Here is a 20,864-nt window from a genome sequence, read left to right on the forward strand (position 1 = left end):
GCTCAGAGCTCCTCCAGTGGGTCCCTGACGTTAGCCATTTTGTTTTCCAAGGTGTAGGGACACTCTGGAGATCTCTGAGTGGCTAGTGCCATCAGGTGACGTCAGAGACCCCTCCTGACAGGTGCATACATGGTTAGGTAGCCAATCCCCCTCTCAGGGCTATTTAGGGTCTCTCCTGTGGGTTCCTCTTGAGATACAGCTTGCAAGTTTCCTCCACGAATCCTCTGCAACTTGTGCTTCAGCTTCTGACCATCGGATCAACCGCAGACTGCTCCAAGAACCGCTGTAACTGCAACAAAGTATCCAGAAAGGTTACTGTGACCCTGCAACATCAGTTCCAGCCAGCAACTGCAACAGTTTCCTAGGTGTGCACGTTCTGAGGACTCCCTGCCTTCATCCTGCACCAGAAGAACTGAAGGAATCTCCTGTGGGGTGACAGAGTCACTTCCCTGCTCCAGCAGGCACCTTCTAAGATGACGACCGGTTGTCTGGGACTCCTCTCCTGGTGATGAGCGTGCCCTCTGGAATACAGGTGGTGGACCCCTTTGACCCACACTGTCCCAAGGTCTAGCTGTCCAAATTTGGCAGAGGTAAGAGCTTACCTTCCCGGTTTACGATAGTACCCCTTTGCACTTCGTCATCTGTAGCACTTGAGGCCGCTGTGCACTATTTTCAAGAATCCTTCGTGCAGTGTGGACCAGGTCCTCAGCTTTCCATCCTGTGATGCACAGCTCGCTGAGTTGTTTTCCGGCAGCGTGGGATCTTCTTTTGTAGTGCTGCAGCAACCACAATTTTCACCCTCTTTGTCCCCGTGTCCTGGGACTCCCATGGGTGCTGTCTGGTCATCTGTAGGTTCCTTCCAGTGTTGGGAGCCTCCTCTGCCTCCTCAGTCTGTGTTGAGGCCCCAAAGTCCCTCCGGGGTCCTGGCATCGCCATTTTGATGCAAACCGTGACATTGCTTGAACCAAGGCTTGTTGGAAGAATCCCACTCGTGCATCATTTTTGCATGGGGGATAAATATGGTGCTAAGGGCTTAGTGTAAGTTTTTGGATGGGAACACCTACCTTGCATATCACTGACGCAAGGTGGGTTCACGCATCCAAAAAATGATGATAACGCCAATATTTTAACGCTAGACGGGTCTAGCTTCAAAATATAAATATGGAGTTAAGTTTGCGCAGTTTTGGTTTAAAACGGCGCAAACAAAGTATAAATATGCCCCTTACTCAAAGACATATATGGGAAAGACAGAGAGAAAGAAAAAATGAAAAAGCGTCACAAAGGGAGAAAGCAGAACGCTGCAAGAGTGAGCTGAAGGGGTGTGGTTGTAAATGGATTAAAGAGGCCTGAGATGGCTATCAGAATAATCTGCCTCGATATTTTGCGCTCGCACATTTAAATGCATCAGCCGCGTGTTCAGAGGAGAGCTTTGGGTGCTGGCACGTTTTTATTTACAAATTAAGCACTACTTCAGACAGGAGAGTGTGACCTCTGTAAGCACAGGACAGCTTTCCCTGGTGTCAGGTTTGCAGCTTCTGGATTGCACCTCTCCGAATGGCAAACTTTCTACGTACTAATGATTGGTAACAGCACATTCGGAGGAAGAAAGGCCACCCAATGTCCTTTAACTTCTTCTATTATTGCCCGTGCTTTATCTTTGTTATTGCTGCTGTGAGTGTCATATTTGCACAATTTGTTCACATATATCATGCACTAGGTTTGCCTATAATAAATCCCTCCAGAAATACTAGTCCAGCTGTTTTGTTTGTGCTGGTTCTGGGACAGTGGTCAGGAGGACTCGTCTATAACCTGAAGATCATTGGCACAAGTAAATTCCAGGTGTAGACTTTTTTCATGTTGGCTGTAGCAGAAGGTTCACAGGACATCTGTCTGTATTCTCTGCTCTGCATTGTGGGCTAGTGTACCTTGACTACCTACCTATAGTACTAGTGTACCTTGCCTACCTATCTGGAGTGCTAGTGTACCTTGTCTACCTACCTAGAGTACTAGTGTACCTTGCCTACGTATCTGGAGTACTAGTGTACCTTGGCTACCTACCTCGAGTACAAGTGTACCTTGACTACCTACCTAGGGTACTTGTGTACCTTGACTACTTACCTACTGTTTTAATGTACTTTGGCTACCTACAAAGGGTACTAGTGTACCTTAACTACCTACCCAGAGTATTAGTATAATTTGACTACCTACCTAGGGTACTAGTGTACCTTGTTTAATTACCTAGAGTACTAGTGTACCTTGCCTACCTATTTGGAGTACTAGTGTACCTTGACTGCCTACCTAGAGTACTAGTGTACCTTCACTACCTACCTAGGGTACTAGTGTACCTACAGTACTAGTGAACCTTGGCTATCTACATAGAGTACCAGTGTGCCTTAACTACCTACCTAGAGTACTAGTGTACATCAACTACCCACCTAAAGTACTAGTATACCTTGACTGCCTACCTAGAGTACTAGAGTACCTCGCCTACTTATCTGTAGTAGTAGTGTACCTTGACTACCTACCTAAAATATTAGTATACCTTAACTCCCTACCTCGAGTACTAGTGTACCTTGACTACCTACCTAAAGTTCTAGTGTACCTTGGCTACCTACATAAGGTACTAGTGTACCTTGACTACCTACCTAGAGTACTAGTGTAGCTTGTCTACTTACCTAGAGTAGTAGTGTACCTTGCTTACCTATCTGGACTACTTGTGTACCTTGACTACTTACGTAGCGTGCTAGTGTACCTAGACCACCTACCTAGAATGCTAGTGTAGCTTGGCTACCTACATAGAATACCAGTGTACCTTAACTACCTCCCTAGAGTACTAGAGTACCTCAACTACCACACCTAAATAACTAGTGTACCTTGACTGCCTTCCTAGAGTACTAGTGTACCTTGACTACCTACCTAAAGTACTAGTGTACCTTGACTGCCTACTCAGGATACTAATGTAACTTGACTACCTATCTAGGGTACTAGTGTACTTTGACAACCTACCAAGAGTACTAGTGTACCTTAAATACAAACCTGAGTACTTACTCTTAACTCCCCCTTCTGTTTCCAAGATAAATTTACTGCCATTTCCTATTAATCTGATTTTCCCTGTGGGCTGCTGCACTCCTGGTGGCTGGCTGAGGAACAGCTGCATCTGTTCGGACCACAGTTGTCTGGAAGATACACTTTAGATGTGAATTATTTACTTTCCAGATGTGAGATCCCTGAAACCGCCATCTCCAGCTCATGTACGTCTGTCCAACATCCCAGTGTCAGAGGAGGAATAAAACACAGATGCCCACTGGCTGAAGGCAGCCTGGAAGGCACATACCCTTCCTGAGGTAATGGCAGGACAGCCGCTACTGTGCAGCCCTGGGCATGTCCAATCTGCAGAGGTGTTGAGCCTCACAACCTCCTTCTGTACAATGCAAGGTTTCTGGATCACTGCTAGGCACTACACTGAAATACGTTTTGCTGCCGCCTAGTGCTGGAAAGGGTAACTCATTGGATTGAGACGGTCCAATCTGTCATCCCTAATGACTTGTCCCAAAAATGCAATTGCAAATATTGGGTGTATATCTTAATCTGCATTTCCAGTATGGGAATGTGATTATCTATCAGGACTCTGAGGAATGTGCCATGCTTGTGGAATTTTTCAACTATTATGTGAAAGTGTTGCTGGCAGTTGGAATGGAATGTGTACATTTGCTTTCTACACATAGCTCACCTAAGCTAAACACAGAACCTGGTTTTCCTAAATTAACCTGATGGTGAATCAGTGCTGCTCATACTGCCTTTCTCACTCTTCTGAAATCTGGTGTTTGCTACACTCACACAGCCTGCCTGCAGGCTGCTTCCTCACCTGTAGCTCTGACACATCTTCCTGGTGGAAAGCTGGTCCCACCCCATTCTTGGGGACCAGTTTCTCGTGCTGTGCAGGCCCTATAAATATGTGTCCATTTGCAGACTCCCAGCACCTGCTGAAGAAGGTTGGAGAGTGAGGAGGTGGACCTTCATCAGCTTCGGAAAGCTCCGCCTGAGCACAGAGGTACAGTACAGGAGAGGATTCTGTTTTTCCAGTGACCGGGATGCTAGATCCTGGAGTGCAGTGGTGTCTGGTGTGTATACTGGAAGGTCCATTGTGCAATCCATTTCTGAGATTGAGCTCAAGGTCACAGAGGCATTGTTTTAGCCTCTGATCTGCTAAAGTAGAGATCACTATGAAGACGTGTCAACATCTACAGGTAGTTTTGGAGGTCCATACCTGAAGGGGGTACTTTGTCATACTGTACTCATCTAAGCTAGACCACCCCTCTTGTATATGAACCTAGGGACGGCCTCATCTGCTTGCTAGTTGTTTCCGCCAGACAGAGTCCAGGCTTTGCAGTATTCATATTTAACTGTCTGCCTATGTCAGCCTCACACCTTCCTTTGAGAGTGACCAACCACCACCTTTGAATTCCTACTGCTCATATTTTTCTAAATGTTTTAACCTGCTCACTTTAAGAAAATTTAGAAAAAACTATTTCATGTCACCCAGAACACATAACCACTTATGCATGAACACACTGTTAAACATAAATGCACACTTGTGTACCTACATACATGTGTGTGCATGCATACACACACACACACATACACACGCACGCACAAACGCACACATGCACACACACACAATCTCTCTCTCTCTCCCGCATCCCTCTCTCTATAGCATACCCCCCCTCTTTCTTTTGTAGAAGCGGAAACACCTGCACAAGAGAGTAAACCTGTGTCTGGTTGGGAACTTCATATTTGAAATGTTAGAGTGAATTCTGTGACCCTGTAAGCCCTCCTTGATCAGCCACATTGTACATAGAAGTGGCAAGTATAGTTCAGTGGTTCCATAATCCACTCCAGAGCTCGCTGTGTAATCCTGATGGGGTGACATATGCCCTTAGTTTTCTGTGTTTCCCACAGGTCTCTGGTTTGGTGGTAGATTGTGTGCTCCAGAGTTTGTGTATTGTCTTCACACATTGGAGACAGTGCTGCCTGCTCAGTGGAGCTGTTGCTGTAACTTGTGTTTCTGTTAATTCCTCATTTGTATTCCCTGAGAATTGTCCTGCTCTGCTGGCAACACCCTAGACTGCTTCATAGAATATGCTCAGCAGCTTTGGTCACCTGTAGTGCTCCTGCTGACTCTGTCCTGGGGCACTGGCACACCATGCCATCCTTTGTGCACCTGCTGTGCTGGGCATGCTGCTGCTTGTTTCCATCTTTTATCAGATAATCTGCACACACCTCACTGTGCCAAGCAAGAGGTATGTGCCAGGCATTGGTGGGGGCCTAAGAGAACCTGATGCTATCCTCCTCAGCTGCTTCTGACCCCTGAGGAAGGGCAACATGTGACTTGCATGCCTTCTGTGCACACTCACTGCATAGAGTGCCATCAGTGCCAAGGTACATTGGAATGGATCACTTTAAATTATAGCTCTCAGAGCGTGGCACGCGTCCTGGATGCCTGGCATAGCTTGGATGGCGTCCATGGGAGTAGACAGCTCACAGATGTGGCTTTGGTTTAATATTGAAGCACCTCATCCTCTCCCCAGCACCGGGCACACTATGGGTTCCTTCTCAAGCAAACTACATTAATTCAAACAAATCTCCCTTCAACCTCTAAACAAGTTAACCCAATCTTTTTGGTTTTATCTTCTCTCTTTCTCAAAACTTCCTTTACAGACCCACATTTCCTGCCCAGATCTTAAATTGGTGACCGTGCTTGACCATGGATGAGGGCTGCCAGGCTCTCCTTTCCCTTCTTCCTTATCCCTTTTTCGTGCTTGATCAACCCATGTGATGAAAATTGTATTTCTCTTGAACATTTCCTTCACCTGTTTCCAGTGGCCACAGTATTACAATTCATCAACCCACTGTAATTGCCTCTGTAACCAGTTACTCCAGCCCCATGGTATGAAGGGACCGTGTCAGGCACTTTGCATCACACAGAGAAGGCTGTCCCTTGTTTGAGTCATGAGTTGTGGCCAGGCAGTGGCACGACAGCCTTAGGTCCTCAATCTCAGTACTGCTCTTCAATCAATCAATCAAACAATTTCTTTAAGCGCACTACTCGCCCGGTAGTGTCTCAAGGTGTGGGGGGAGGCATTACTGCTCGAAAAGCCATGTTTTGAGGTGATATCTGAAGGTTAGGAGGTCCTGGGTCTTGAGTAGGTTGGTGGGGAAGGAGTTCCAGGTTTTGGCGGCGAGGTGGGAGAAGGATCTGCCTCCGGAGGTGGAGCGTTGGATGCGGGGGACTGTAGCGAGGGCGGAGCTGTTGAGTAGGTTTGTGGAAGTTGATTTGCTCGTTGAGGTAGGCTGGTCCAGTGTCGTGGAGGGCCTTGTGAGTGTGGACAAGGATTTTGAAAGTGATCCTTTTGTTGATGGGCAGCCAGTGTAGGGATCTGAGGGGGGCGGAGATGTGTTTGTGGCGAGGGAGGTTGAGGGTGAGACATGCAGCTTTGTTCTGGATTCACTGGAGTTTTCTCTGAAGCTTGGCTGTGGTCCCTTCGTAGAGGGCGTTGCCGTAGTCCAGTCTGCTGCTTATGAGGGAGTGGGTGACCGTTCTTCTTGTTTCTAAAGGAATCCATTTGAAGGTCTTGCGTAGCATGCGAGGGTGTTGAAGTAGGAGGATGATATGGCGTTGATTTGCTGAGTCAAGGAGAGAGATGAGTCCAGTATGATGCCAAGATTGCGTGGGTGGGTGGTGGGTGTTGGGGGTGGTCTAAGGGTGGTGGGCCACCAAGAGTCGTTCCATGCTGTATTGTTGGGACCGAAGATGATCTTGTTTTTTCTGAGTTCAATTTGAGGTGGCTTGCTGTCATCCAGTTAGCGATGGCGAGGAATCCGGCGTGTAGGTTATTCTTGGCGGTAGATGTGTTCTTCGTGAGGGAGATGATGAGCTGGGTGTTGTCAGCGTATGAAATGATGGTGAGGCCGTGGTGGCGGATGATGTTAGCACGAGGAGCCATGTAGATATTGAAAAGGGTGGGGCTGAGGGAGGATCCTTGGGGGACCCCACAGATGGTCTTGGTGGCTGTAGACCGGAAAGGAGGGAGGCAAACTCTCTGGGTTCTTTCGGAGAGGAAGGAGTTGAGCCAGTCCAGGACTTTTGTGGTGAATTCCGGCATCGAAGAGGCGTGTGCAGAGGTTTTGGTGGCATACGGTGTCAAAAGCTGCGGAGAGGTCTAGGAGGATGAGGGCGACAGTTTCGCCCTTGTCCATCTGGTCCTGATGTTGTCCGTACAGGTGATGAAGGCGGTCTCGGTGCTGTGGTTTTTGTGGAATCCAGACTGAGAGACGTCAAGCATGTTGTTGTCTTCCAGGAAGCAAGATAGTTGTATGTTTACTATCTTCTCCATGACCTTTGCGGGGAAGGGGAGTAGAGAGATGGGTCGGTAGTTTGTGAGGTCTTCAGGGTCTGCTTTGGGTTTTTTGAGAAGAGCGTTGACTTTGGCGTGTTTCCAAAATATCTGGGAAGGTTGCGGTCTTGAAGTAAGTGTTGATGACGGCCTGGAGCCGGGGAGCGATGATCTGGCTGGCCTTGTTGAAGATGTGGTGGGGCAAGGGTCTGTTGGGGAGCCTGAGTGGATTGAGCTCATGGTTTTGCTGATTTCTTCATTGTTGGTGGGGGTCCAGGTGTTCAGTAGGTTGGCGCGGCAGGGTGCTGTGGTGTTGGTTGTGTCGGTGGTGGTGATGGTGGGTGATGACGATGTGAAGCTGTTGTGTATGTCTGCGTTCTTGCAGTGGAAGTAGTTGGAGAGGGAGTTGCAGAGGTCTTGGGAGTGTGGAGGGTCGATGGTGCAGGATTTGTGTTTGGTGAGTTCTTTGATGATTGCAAAACGTTCCTTGCTGAAGGCTTGTTTGGTGGTCCAGTTGAGTTGGTGATGTTTGCGCATGGCTGATTTGAGGGAGGAGAAGTTGCTCACTGAAGGTTCTTGGTGCCAGGCTTTCTCAATTTTTTGGCATTCTCGTTTGGAAGCCTGAATTTCTGCGGTGAACCAGGGGGTGGTCTTGATGGTGCTGGTGTTGTTGGTTATTTTGAATGGGGCAAGGGAGTCTGTGCATGTTTCTAGCCATTGTGTGAGGTTGAGGGCAGCGGCTTTGGGGTTGTTGATACTGGGGGTGGAGCTTGTGTGAGTTTGGAGATTAGTTGTTCTTTGGAGATCTTGTTCCACTTGCGGTAGGGTGTAGGATGTTGTTGGTGGTGGGTGGTGGGTTTCAGGAAGGAGAAATGGACGTAGTGGTGGTCAGTCCAGTGGAGTTCGGTGGTGTGAGTGAAGTCGATGTGGCTGCTGGAGGTGAAGATGGCGTGTAGCGTGTGTCCGGCTGAGTAGATGGGTAAGGTGACCAGTTGCTTGAGGCCGAGGTTTGTGAGGTTGTCCAGCAGGCCCGTGGAGTTGCAGTTGTGGGTGCTTTCCAGGTGAAAGTTAATGTCACCAAGGAGTAGGTAGTCTGTGGTGACGAGGGCGTGGGCGCGGATAGTGTCGGCGATGGTGTCACAGAATGGGGGGCGGGGTCCTGGTTGTCTGTAGATGAGGGCTCCTCTTAGGGTGGCTCTTCCTTACCCTTACAGCTCTAGAAATCCCAGTCAGAGTCTGGTACCTACCATCTACCAGGTGCCCTCCTTCTCCCATAAAAGACTTCTGCCCATGGGCTCTGTGTGCTTAGAGCAACCACAAAAAGGCATCTGTGGCATTCCATGAACTTGTGCATATTGTCTTGTGTTGGTCCAAGAAAAGTTAATGCAGACTCAAGTCTTTAGAGGTGTCCATAGCAGTGACAGTGCTGACTGTCTATGAGTGGGTTTCTCTTTCTACAAAAGGAGTGTTTTCATGTGTGCTTTCTAAGGATCTGGGACACAAAGCCTTACTTAGAGTTTGGTGGATGGGATAATCAGTCACAAACATCATGGATGTGCCAGAGCCACTGTAGATGTATATTGAGAAGGTGTTCGGCCCTTTGTTTTTGTGTTATCAATACACCGCCCCGTGGAAATCATTCAAAGTTGGATACACTGTGGTTGAAACATGTCTCTGGCAGGGTCCTAATGGCATCCTTCTAAGGAGGTGCTTTGTAGTCTGCCTAAAGCACTGTCTTGGCGGTCCTCCTGTATGTCAGGGCATGCCTTATCCTGTGCCTGATAGGCCATAGACTCATCTCTGCATACATGTACCTACTGGTGACTGCTATGGGATGCCCCAGTGTGGAAGGGAACCTTCTCAGCAGCCACGTGGTCCCCTGCACACTTGTTTTTCACCACCTCCTTCCAGGGCCTACTTTCACCAGGGTCTTGGGCATATACACTGCTTAGTGTTAGCTTAGAAGCTGCATAGGGGCATGAGGGCAAGGTTATACAATGAGAGCTGGGAAGCTGAAGACAGCAAGAAGCCAACTGTGTGCAGCAATAATCTAGCAGCCAGTTTTCCAGCAACAGCTTTCATGCCTGACACAAAAACCAAAAACCTGTAATTATAATAAACCTATAATGAATGTGTCACTCTTGTGCCTCCGGTGATTTGATGGAATGGTGGGTGCATTATTTATTGTACCCCTACCATCTTACACCCCTTCTAGTGAAGACCCACTCTTACAGCCTCTCAATGGTGACAGTGGACGGTAGGGATCATCCATGTCTCTTCATCCTTCCACATCGCAGCACCTCATGTACTTGAGCATGCCACTCATCTCTGCCCCCACAAATAGGAGTCTCCTGCATCCCATCAGGATGAACCCTGGAGAGGAAGGAGCCCCATTTAGGTTGTAAGCATGGGAGCGCATGCACCCCAAGCTGGGAACGTATGGCAGTGTGGAAATTTGAACACAATAAAAACAGTTGACATGAAAAATATATTGAGTTTCCAACATTTTGCCAGTGGCAGGAGCCAGACCTGCATTGAGAGATGATCTTGTCTGAGTTCTGAGTGTGAAACTAGGAGTTGTGAGATGCAGTCCCAGCTTTCAATAGCAACATTCTCTCATCCAAAGAAACACAACCCAACCAATATGTGCCACATTGATTTGATATGCGCAGACTAGGAAGGCCTTGAGCAGGGCTGAGTCTGCGGTATTTGATGTGCTGAACCAAATACTCAGTAAATACACTCTATTCCAGGGAATGGCTTGTTCACCAATCTACAGTATGTTAGAGACACTTACTGAGACAGGCAGTGGTTAGACTGAGAAAAGGTGATCAGAGCTCTGGAGAAGTTGGAGCTGTCCAATGGAGTTGAGGAGTCAAGTCTAGAGGTTGGACTTCACTAATCAGCGTGTGGGGGAAGGGAGAGTAATTACTACAAAGGGTCTCAGCGTATCAGAGAACTGGGGACCTTCGGTCTGGGCCAGCAGAGGAGCTTTAGAGTGGGATTCCAGAGGAGTGATTGGAGAACACAAACTGGAGAGGGTCTGAGATACTCACAGCCTCAAGCATGTGGTGATCTCTACTATGAACAAAGAGATTAGTCTGAGGGTGGGACCCAGAGTGCCCAGAGTGCCGCAGATGCAGCTCAAAAGGGGATTGGGAGCATTTAAACTTCAGCAAACAAGAGCTTGAGAATACTGATAAAGAAGCAGATCACAGGATCCGATTCCAGCTCCAAGTAAGTGGATACTCCAGATCTGAGGATTGGATCTGAATGTAGGAACCTAAACAAGGGAATAGATGCTAGCATATGGAAGATGACCAATGCTGGACACCATAGAAAAAGGTATAGTCAGAAATGAGCAGATTTAAATGTGCTCAATTTTCCTTATAATTCCTTTCCACTTCTGGGCTCCACGTAGAGAAGCTTTGCTCCTCCTTCTGGTTTTCACCAGGGTCTTCACATCTTAGATGGCTTCCTGGCTCTTTATACAGACTCTTGACTCATTTTATCCTCCAAAACCTTCACTTTTGTATTTTTACCCCTCATGTCCATTTCTCGGCACACAGATCCATGTACACTTACAAAGATTAGATGGTGTTTGATCAAAAGACATAGGCATCAAGCCAATCAGAGGAATGATTCTGGTCAAAGCAGGTAGAAGTGGGAGACCCAGGCTCCTCTGAGGCTGGCTCCCATCAACAGTTGTATTTATGAAACCAATGTTGTTGTTTCACTAATGACCTCTGCCGTGCCCACATAAGCTGTTCTAAATCATGCCCTTCCTGTCAGGGTAACACTGAATTCATTAATTCTTTTTCCCTCCTCAGGTAGACCCAAAGATATCTGGTAACCATGCTGACCTCTTTTGTGCTGCTCTCTGTGTTCCTTCGTGGGGTCGTGGGCCAGTTCCCCACGGCCTGCACTACTGCCCAGGCCCTGAAGGACAGGCGCTGCTGCCCCCAGTGGAAGGACGGCAGCATGTGTGGGGTAGACTCAGGAAGAGGACGCTGCAGGTTCATGCATCAGACGTATTCAGACAAGAGGAGCTACACTCAGCCGAACGATGACCGCTTAGACTGGCCCCATGAGTTCTACGACAGTGTTTGTGTCTGCAATGGGAACTGCGCTGGCTTTGACTGTGGAGAATGTAAGTCTGGTTTCCGTGGAGCCAAGTGCACTGAGAAGAAGACCATCATCCGGAGGGAGATCCATGAGCTCTCGCGTCAAGAGAGATTGACATTTTTCAGTTACCTGAGCCTTGCAAAGTTGAAAACAAGTGCAAGATATAAAATTCTCATTACTGGCAACAGATATGACAGAAACACGTTCCGCTTCGTAGAAGCCTCTGTCTATGATGTCTTTGCCTGGATGCACTTTTATTCCTTTGCACCATTCCTACAAAATAATATGTTTGATGCAACAATAAACCTTGCTCATGAAGGCCCCAACTTCCTTCCTTGGCATCGGTGGTATCTCCTCTTCCTTGAGAGGGAAATACAGATTCTGACCCACGACTATGATTTTGCGCTTCCGTACTACGACTGGAGCATGGATGGCAGGACCTGCAGCATCTGCACGGATGACATGATGGGCAAGAGCGATAACCAGGGTTTGCTGACTTCTTCTTCGTACTTTGCCAACTGGAAGGTAAATACACAACTTTGCCTGTTTGCTTATGAACTTGCCATGATGAATGTATGTGCCCATGAATGTGTGTACTGGTCTGCAAGCTATGAAGTGGTGTTTAATACAGGGGGGTACAAAGTGGGGAAAAACAATGTGTGCATACAATGGGATGGTTTTCTGCACTGGTGTGGGGAACTCTACCCAGTGCTCCTACACTGCAATACACAAGTGCCTCTTGACCAAGAGTTAATTAGTAGGAATCTCTTGAAACTTAACCTGTATCATAAAGGAAAATACATATGCCTCTCTCTAGTTTCACCAATTACAGTTGCTGTGTTTTGCCTTCAATACAAAGCCCTTTACTCTGGGGGCAGTGGATTGTGGCATTACATGGGGAACAATGACTCCAACATATTTAAAACCACAAACCAAGTATCCATATCCTTCATGACCCACATCACCAGGAGCTAGAAGATGGAAGAGGGTCACTGGTAGGCACACCCAAGAGCCCTGTCAGCCACAACTGAAGGTATCTCCTTACTCTCCCCATTTGCTGAGACATATTTCCAGGTCTCCCTGTAAGTATGGTCTAGTATATTCACTGGCCCTTCAGCAAGCAGAGGTTCAAATCAACTGTGACTTTTGCCTGTCCCACAACATACCAGGAGATAATGACCATCCACTAAAGATCAAACCCTGGCAGAGACACTCAGAGATACATTGTGTTTGGGAGTTACTGGGACATCTTTCCCTGAAGGATGCACACTCAGGAAATCGCACTATAATCTTGAAAAGGTTTATGAATATGTTGAAGACCAATTTCAGTGCAGAGTATTTGAAAAATCAGATACTAACATTATGGAAAGTAAAATAAAAACAATATATGTAATTACAATGAAATTGGCAACATTTTAGGATACTAGATAGCAAACTTTGCATGAGAGCTGTGATTGAACCCCTTCTTTTCTGATGTCTACATTAGCATCAATGTCTTGCTAAAAATCAGAGATTCCTGTGTATCTTGCACACGTCCCTGCTCAAAGCTCAGTGTTTTTTTCAGTCCACAGCCTGCTGGGAAGCAAGGCCAGCCGCTGGTCACTTTATGTCGCTGTACTTTCGAGTAGCATTCTGATGACGTCAGCAAGTGCCACCCGTGTGCGCCTTTGACACAGAGGGCCATATTTACGAGAAACTGATGCGCCACTTCTCTTGCGTCGCCCACTTAACGACACCATGGGTGCGCTGTATTTACAACATGGAGCCCCATGGCGGTCATTAGGCCAATAGCGGAAATCGAGGCGCTTTGCTGCACTAGCGTCAAATGATTGAATGGTTGAAGCTTCACTTTCTCTGAAAGCCTCTTGTTCTAACTTTAAATACTATTTATCTGCATTATTATGAGAAAATTGAATCTTCTGAATCTTATGATTTAGGATATGAAGTACGAATAGAAACATGTGCATCCATGTGCATATTGCTGCACATTGCTGCACATTGCCTCACGTTGCTGCATGTTGCTGCATATTGCTGCACATTGCTGCACACTGGTGCACATTGCTGCACATTGGTGCACATTGCTGCACATTGGTAAACATTGGTGCACATTGCTTCACATTGCTGCACACTATTGCACATTGCTGCATATTACTGCACATTAGTGCACATTGCTGCATATCGCTGCACATTAGTGCATATTGCTGCACATTACTCTAAGGCTATTGAGTTTCTTTATAAGAAAATAAGCAATATAATGTAAGAGTATGTGACCTTTATTTCTTCCAATTCTCTCTGGAATGTACTGTGCATCATCTGCTCTCATTCCTTCTTGGCTCCCATACAATGCCTTCTCTGCCGCAGAGGATGTGTACAAACCCTGTGTCTTGCCATCACAAACCACAGTCCGTCTGCGCGTCACCCCAGACCCTCTTGTCTTGTGTTCTCATGTACATGCCTACCATTCCTACTGCAGGTCACCTCTCTGGTCTTCTTTCTGCCTGTTGTTTGCCTTTACTGCACAGCTCTTTTTTTGTTCTCTTCCAGTCCTTCTTCTTGTACCTGTCCTGTTCTAGCCCTATTGTTTGTCTCCTTCCTTTCCCTGCTGCTTTAAAGCCCCACATTCCTAGGGTCACTGTCCCCTCTTGTACTCCATCTCCATGTCTCTGCCCTCTGGGATCATCACCTTTTTTAACCTCTTTGCTAAGCACTGTGCTGATGATTCTCAGCTTTTCCTCTCTTATTTTTAATCTCTGTTCATGTCTTTCAACCGATTCCAGTCCCTCTTTGCACATTGCTGCTGCATTCTTGTCTAATCATTACCAGCTCTCCATCCATCCGTCCGTTTGTCCTTCCCTCCCTCCCTCATCTATCCATTTATCCATCTGTTCGTCCATACGTCTGTCCATCCATCATCCATCAGTCCGTCCGTCTGTCCCTCCCTCCCTCCCTCCCTCCATCCATTCGTCCATACGTTCGTCCGTCCTTCTATCCATCTATCCAGCCATCCATCCATCCATCCATCCATCCGCTCTGCTGCTGTCTCAAAAGGTAGCAGAATCATTCTAACCTTTCTAATTCTTGGGGGTAGTCTCAGCCTTGAGAGAAGCTAATGCCTAAGCAGTGCCCTCACAATCCAATAATCTTATTGTCCTCAGGGGCCTTCACAATTAACATCCCCATTCCAAATGATTGGCTTTCAGTCTTTCCATCTGCAACAGACTGCAGCACCCACAGTGAGTGGAGGCAATGGCAGCCAGGGTGAGATCATGTGACTAGGCTCTGGTTTTCAAGGAGGTCACTGAATGTGTGGAAGAAGACATCCCTGACCTCAAAAAATCCATAGGAATCTCATTTCACACACACAGATCTCTGCTGTGTAACTGAACATGATGGCTCTCCTGTCTGTGAGTCCTGAGGCTGCCTTCAAGGCACTACTAAAACCAAAGCCAAAGGTCATGCAAGCACATGCCTCTGCTCAATGATTTTAATAAGTCCACAAGGACCCTTGATCAGACAATTATGGACTTTGTGGTCCTGTTTCTTTTAAGATCACCAAAAGGTCTGCAGTGACCAGTCTTTGGGTGGCGGCATTGTATAGGAGGTATGCAGTAGAGTCTGACATGGACTGCCTCAGACATACCATCCTCTATTCTCACCATAGAGATTCTAACCTCACTCCCCTCCATTCCATTTCCAGAGTATCTGCAGCGGGTTCAACTACCCTAATAAGTATTGCACAGATGCAGAAGATAAGTGCAGGATGGAACCTTTACATAGGAACCCTGGTGCTGACCCCAACAACAGACAGTTGGACTCTGCTCAGCAAGTGGAAGACGTGCTACAGTGGAAGGACTACGACACACCTCCGCACAATAGCACTGCCAAGCACAGCTTCCGCAACTGTCTGGAAGGTAGGTGAAATTTGGTCTTTCACAAATATCTTGTTTTTGTGTGAAATATCTCTTCTTTTTTCACATAGCTGATTAAAGGATGAACAGATAGAGAAGGTGGCTGGAATCCAGATGTTTGAGTATTTACTGATTTCTACAGAGTGAATGTGGTGAACGGATAGAAAGTGCCTCAGATATCAGGATGTCATCCAGCTGCTGACCCTAGAACCTAGGTCTGATGAGACATTTCCCAGTATGGGGGAAATATTCTGTTCCACTGGCAGAACTGGCGGAATTTTGGTGGCTCTTCTAACGCAGAATTCTGGTCAAATTCCACCAAAACCCGCAAGGTGGAATTTTGTCTATAGTGCAGCTCCAGAATGGTAAGTTTGCGAGCACGTTTGAGATTTGATGCCCCCTAGCATGATTTCTGGTCACTAGGAGGACATCCGGATAGATTGTTCTAACAGGAAGGTCATGGGCAAATGTGACCACTGACAGTCCGAATGCTGGAGCTCAACTAGAAAATGTATGTGATCTGCAGCAAAATCTACTTGAATAACTGCACCCTCTTGCAAGCTGCGTGGTGCTGTTTGTGCTGATTTTTCAGAGCATAACGTGCTAGGGTTCTAAATCATAGTGAGAGCAGCACTATGTGCCTCTTTCCGCCCATTGGCGGAAATCTGAAGAATCTTACAGATTATTTGTGTAACTCTGCAGAATTCAACAGAGTCAATTTCAACGAGGTCTTCCCATCTCTAGTGCTACAACCAGTGAGGAAGAACTCTCTACTGTACCACAGGACACTCTGGAGCTTGACTGGCTGCAGAGATTGAATCCATGCTTCACTGCTCTCCCTAAAGCCTACTGGTGGAGCTATCAAAGGGAAGGTGAGGGTACCCATCCCTGATTTGGTACTGAGTTGGGATGAAGAAAAGATAAACAGGATCTAGTTTTTTGGCCTCCAACTCCAGAGTGAGAAACACAGATTATATCACACTCCCTGCTACAAAATGCACAATTGTATACATCAATTTGTGCAATAATGGAAGCAGAAGTAAACAATCAATTGAAAGGATTAACAAAGAGGTTAACTGATGGTCCACACGATCAGCCCCACTCTTACAGCCACTCCTCAGGGACAATACCATATACTCACCAGCATTTGCATTGAATAGCTGTGTTCAGTAGAAGAATCCTTTACTGCGGCCATTGGTGGACATTCTTAAAATCTAAGAATGCCCACTTAAATCAAGCAGTGAGTTTGTTCCATAAATTAGGATTAAGTAAGGGTAGTGGCTTCCCTGAGCCTGTACGGGACAGCAAATTAGTTAAAAATACTAGTTTTTCATTTATTGCTCCTTCTTTCTCCTCTTGAGACAGTGTGTTCTAATATGTTCCTCAACATCTCTTATCAAATAGTCCATCACATTTTCTGTTCACAGGCTTTGTTGATCCATCCAGCGGTGAGGTAACGAGGCGGAGCCTGCACAACTTGTTCCACATGTACATGGGCGGAACGATGAGCCTGGTCCCCCTCTCCGGCAACGACCCCATCTTCCTTTTGCACCACGGGTTCATTGACAAGTAAGGCACAATCTACAGTTAAAAAATTACTGCCTGAATATAATCTATATTTAAAACAAAACAGATGTTACAGCTACTGCATAAAAACCTTGAGACAATTATGAGAGAGAAACAGACATGAAAGTTTGGGGACCACAAGGACACCGGTCAACCACACTGCCTCTTGTTGCTAAAGCAAGACCCTTTAGAGGGATATTGTGTGTCTGTCTGCAGTGTACACACAGACCTTTAGATTTCAGAAAATTATAAGTGTCATTTTGGGGGGCACTGTGGACCATGTAAACGTCTGGTTATGGGAGCATCATGGTGTCCAAAAGCCAACACAAAGAACAGCATAAAAAAGTTAAAATCAAGCAGGCAAGCTCCAATAAGTCTTCTCATTGGGTATTCTGGGAGGTCAAGATCAAGAGAGTTGCCAGAGTTCACTGTCGAGTCAGTAATCACATCCACACCTAAACAGCCCTCATTGCTAATCAACTGCCAGCTTATACCCTTTCCAAATGTATGTGGTAAGTTTTAAGAACTAGTCCTAAAACAATTTCAATCTCTGTCCTCCACTTTCAATGAATATAGATTGTGACAAGTTCAGTCTGTGACCCGCACCCTCATGATGCATGGTCGCATTATACCGATGGCCTGTGCGATGTCTAATGCATTGGCACCACATGCAACTGTAACTAACGCCCTCACCATGCACCATTTTTTCATCAAATATTTTACTACAAATATTACATCGATATTATCAACAATGTTATGAACGATGGCATGATTGCCGGAATTTGTTTGGTAGCAGTGAATTGCGAGGGAGTGAGTTACAGTTACCTTAGAGCACGAGTTATAGTCACAAGAGGCAACTCTAACTATAACTAGTGAATTTCTATGGTTTGGAGGTTTAAAATGTGAGCCTAACTATAATTTCCCCGTAACCTTCCTTTTTTAAGTGAATTTCTATGTTTTTTTTAAATTCGATTTCCTGACTGTAATGTACCTGTAACCTTTGCTTTTTTCAGTGAATTTTTATGGTTTTTTTTAACGTATAGTAATTTGAATTATTATACAGTAATCCAGCCACCACCACGCACGGCCGTTGGCTGTGCGTGGTGGTGGTTAGCCACAGACCAACCCCCTATAAGCACCCAAACGTGCACGTCCTTCACCCATGAGCAGGGGAGGTTGCCTGCAAGACCTGGCCTGCAGCCAAACCCTGCAGCCAACACTCCCTAACCACCCACGCTGTGCACATGCCTTTTTCCGTGCGCGGCAGGAGTTTGCTGCAGCTTCTCTGGGTGTCAGAATATGTGTAAGAGGGTGTATCTGGGCGTGAGAGTGGTTGCCAGATTGTCTGTCTGGGTGTGAGAGGGCGTACAGCAGTGTTTTAATGGGTGCGTCAGTGTGTGTACAGGTCTGTGAGTGGGTGCATGAGGGTGTTAGTAGGTCTGTGAATGGGTGTGTGAGTGTCTGAGTGGGTCTGTGAGTGGCTGTATGAGTATTTGAGTGGGTGTCTAAGTGTGTGAGTGGGAGAAATTGATTGAAAGAGAGACAGAAAGAGAAAACAAAAGTGAGAGAGGAAGAGAGAGTTTTTTAAGGCTTTAATATCTCATCGAATGAGATATTTTTGTTGGATTTAAAAAAAATGTATTTAATATTATTTTTCAAGTTTACAAATTTTCTTTTATTTAAAAAAAAAAAAGTGATAATGAGCCCAGCTAGACTCAATCACCCTTAGGTCTGTGACCTTCACACAGAGCTATGGGAGTTTACTAGTTTCTAAAATTATTTTAGCCCTTTATGGGCTATGTGGGACCGCAAGGAAGCCCTCAAAGGCAACCCCAACTTATATATATATATATATATATATATATATACATATATATATATATATATATATATATTTATATATATTATTTTGAATAAAAAGTCCTATACTGGCTATATGGGTCCACAAGGGAGCTCTCAATGTGTACAATTGGGGCTAGCCAGATGCCCAGTCTCTCACCAAATTATCAACTCAGTGTGCACAGATGGGGATGGCCTGATGGCCAGTTCCTCAGCATCGCATTTCCAACTCAATGTAAACAGCTGGGGATTAGCCATGCAGTCTCTTACCCCCACATTCCCCCTCAGTGTGTACAACTGGGGCTAGCTAGATGCCCACTGTCAAGCCACCACATTCTCTTACCCTGATGTTTGGTACATTCTAACAGCCAGAGCTAGCCTCATTTCCAAATCATTGCCACAATATAGCTCTCTGTGTACTCATCCCAGATATCCTAGCATCAGAATCTAGACTGTTATCCAATCCAACTCTACTAACTCCTTTGTTCCCCCACTTGCATGCCGAATGTTGTAAGAGATAATTGGCCCCCAATCTGAGTCATCCCTCTTCTCCATCTCAATATTATGTATCCAAATGAGTGACTTGCCATTTTTACAACTCAGTCTTTTCCTTCTGCAGGATATATGAACGATGGTTGGTAAAAAACAACGTCACCAGTGAAATGTACCCTGAGAACAAAATATTTGGACATGGCCCAAATGATTACATAGTGCCCTCCATACCACCAGTAAGGATCAAGGACTATATGAGGCAAGCAGCAATGTTTGGATACAAATATTCTGATTACCATCCTCCATCCAGTAACTCTTCAAACACAAAACAACAAGCATAGGGCAGTTTGAAACAAGAAGATCCAGGCGTGCATCCCCGGAGGAGGTACTGGTTGTTTAAGAGCTTGTGAGAGGAACACAGGACAAATCTAACAATAAGCCGTGCGTTGGTTTGACTACAGCAGGACATTTAATCTAGAGAGTTAGAAGGTGAGGATAATACCCACAGTTTGAAGATTGGCAGTGTCTTCTCCACTGTTGTCCAATCCATTTATTTGTTCCTACCAGCGGACTGGTAGTTCCTTCTGCCAACAGTCCTACTGAAAGCAGGACAGGAGACCCTTCTTTTGTCTGTAAACATCTGTAAAGTTACTGTCTTAAATGTATTATTTTGATTGTTGTGCCCATTGACATGTATATTTATTATGTTTGGGGGAATGGCCCCTCTTGCTGCATCAAGGATGAGTAATTTAATCAATAAATGGCTACTTCTAGTATGAATGGTTTTCCAGCTTTTTATTTTGTTTTGGTCTACCTCCTCTCCAGCCCCCATCACATACCACACTGCATTTTCTGAGAGTTTCTTCTGTGAATGTTGGACACATGTAGGATCTAGATAGGTCAGTGAGAGAGAGGAAAGGACAGACTGCCAGTTGTCACCAGAAGATGTGAACAATTGCAAAGAGGTGACATGAGGCACTCCCATGTGTCACAGCTGCATAACAGCACAATGTTACTCTTAGATTTAATTTTATTAAAATATTGTGAAATATTAAAATATGGTGAAAATGTATCACATGATTCTATTTTCAGTTCCATTGTCATACGGTCTCAGACTTCCCATTTCATCTTCTAACCACTGAATGTGATCATCTCCATCAAGATAGTAACTTACCAAGTCATAAGAAAGAAGGACATTGACATGTTTCAGCATTTGTACAATTGTCGCATGGGTCTTCAGTGAGATAAAGAGGTAAAGCAGTTTGAAAAAGTCTGATATTTATCAGCTGTGGATGATCACTTAAAACAAAGAATATAATATTTAGGCTTATTTCATTTATCAATATGCCTTCCGTTCTATTGCATGTAGCCTAGACTTCCAAAAAACACAATGTTGTTACACAAAGATTGCCTTTTCAGGTAAGTTTAGGGGACATAGCTATGGGATTAGTGTGCAGTGCACTGTGTCACTGGGAAAGGGCAGGAATGCACCATATTTAAGGCATATGGTGCATTCCTGACTTTTTCCCCTGTGAGGTCA

The 20,864-nt window shown here is 45.8% G+C and overlaps 1 protein-coding gene across 1 annotated transcript; it reads left to right on the forward strand.

Moving 5' to 3' along the window:
• Positions 1–3,985: 3,985 nt before the first annotated feature.
• LOC138249020 (tyrosinase-like) lies at positions 3,986–20,104 on the forward strand. Its single transcript, XM_069203078.1, has 5 exons — positions 3,986–4,051; positions 11,225–12,044; positions 15,217–15,430; positions 16,855–16,996; positions 19,452–20,104. Exons 2-5 carry the CDS (start codon positions 11,250–11,252, stop codon positions 19,663–19,665), a joined length of 1,365 nt encoding a protein of 454 aa, XP_069059179.1. The 5' UTR covers positions 3,986–4,051; positions 11,225–11,249; the 3' UTR covers positions 19,666–20,104.
• Positions 20,105–20,864: the final 760 nt, after the last annotated feature.

The sequence above is a fragment of the Pleurodeles waltl genome, chromosome 8 (assembly GCF_031143425.1).
Source record: "Pleurodeles waltl isolate 20211129_DDA chromosome 8, aPleWal1.hap1.20221129, whole genome shotgun sequence".
NCBI lineage: Eukaryota > Metazoa > Chordata > Amphibia > Caudata > Salamandridae > Pleurodeles > Pleurodeles waltl.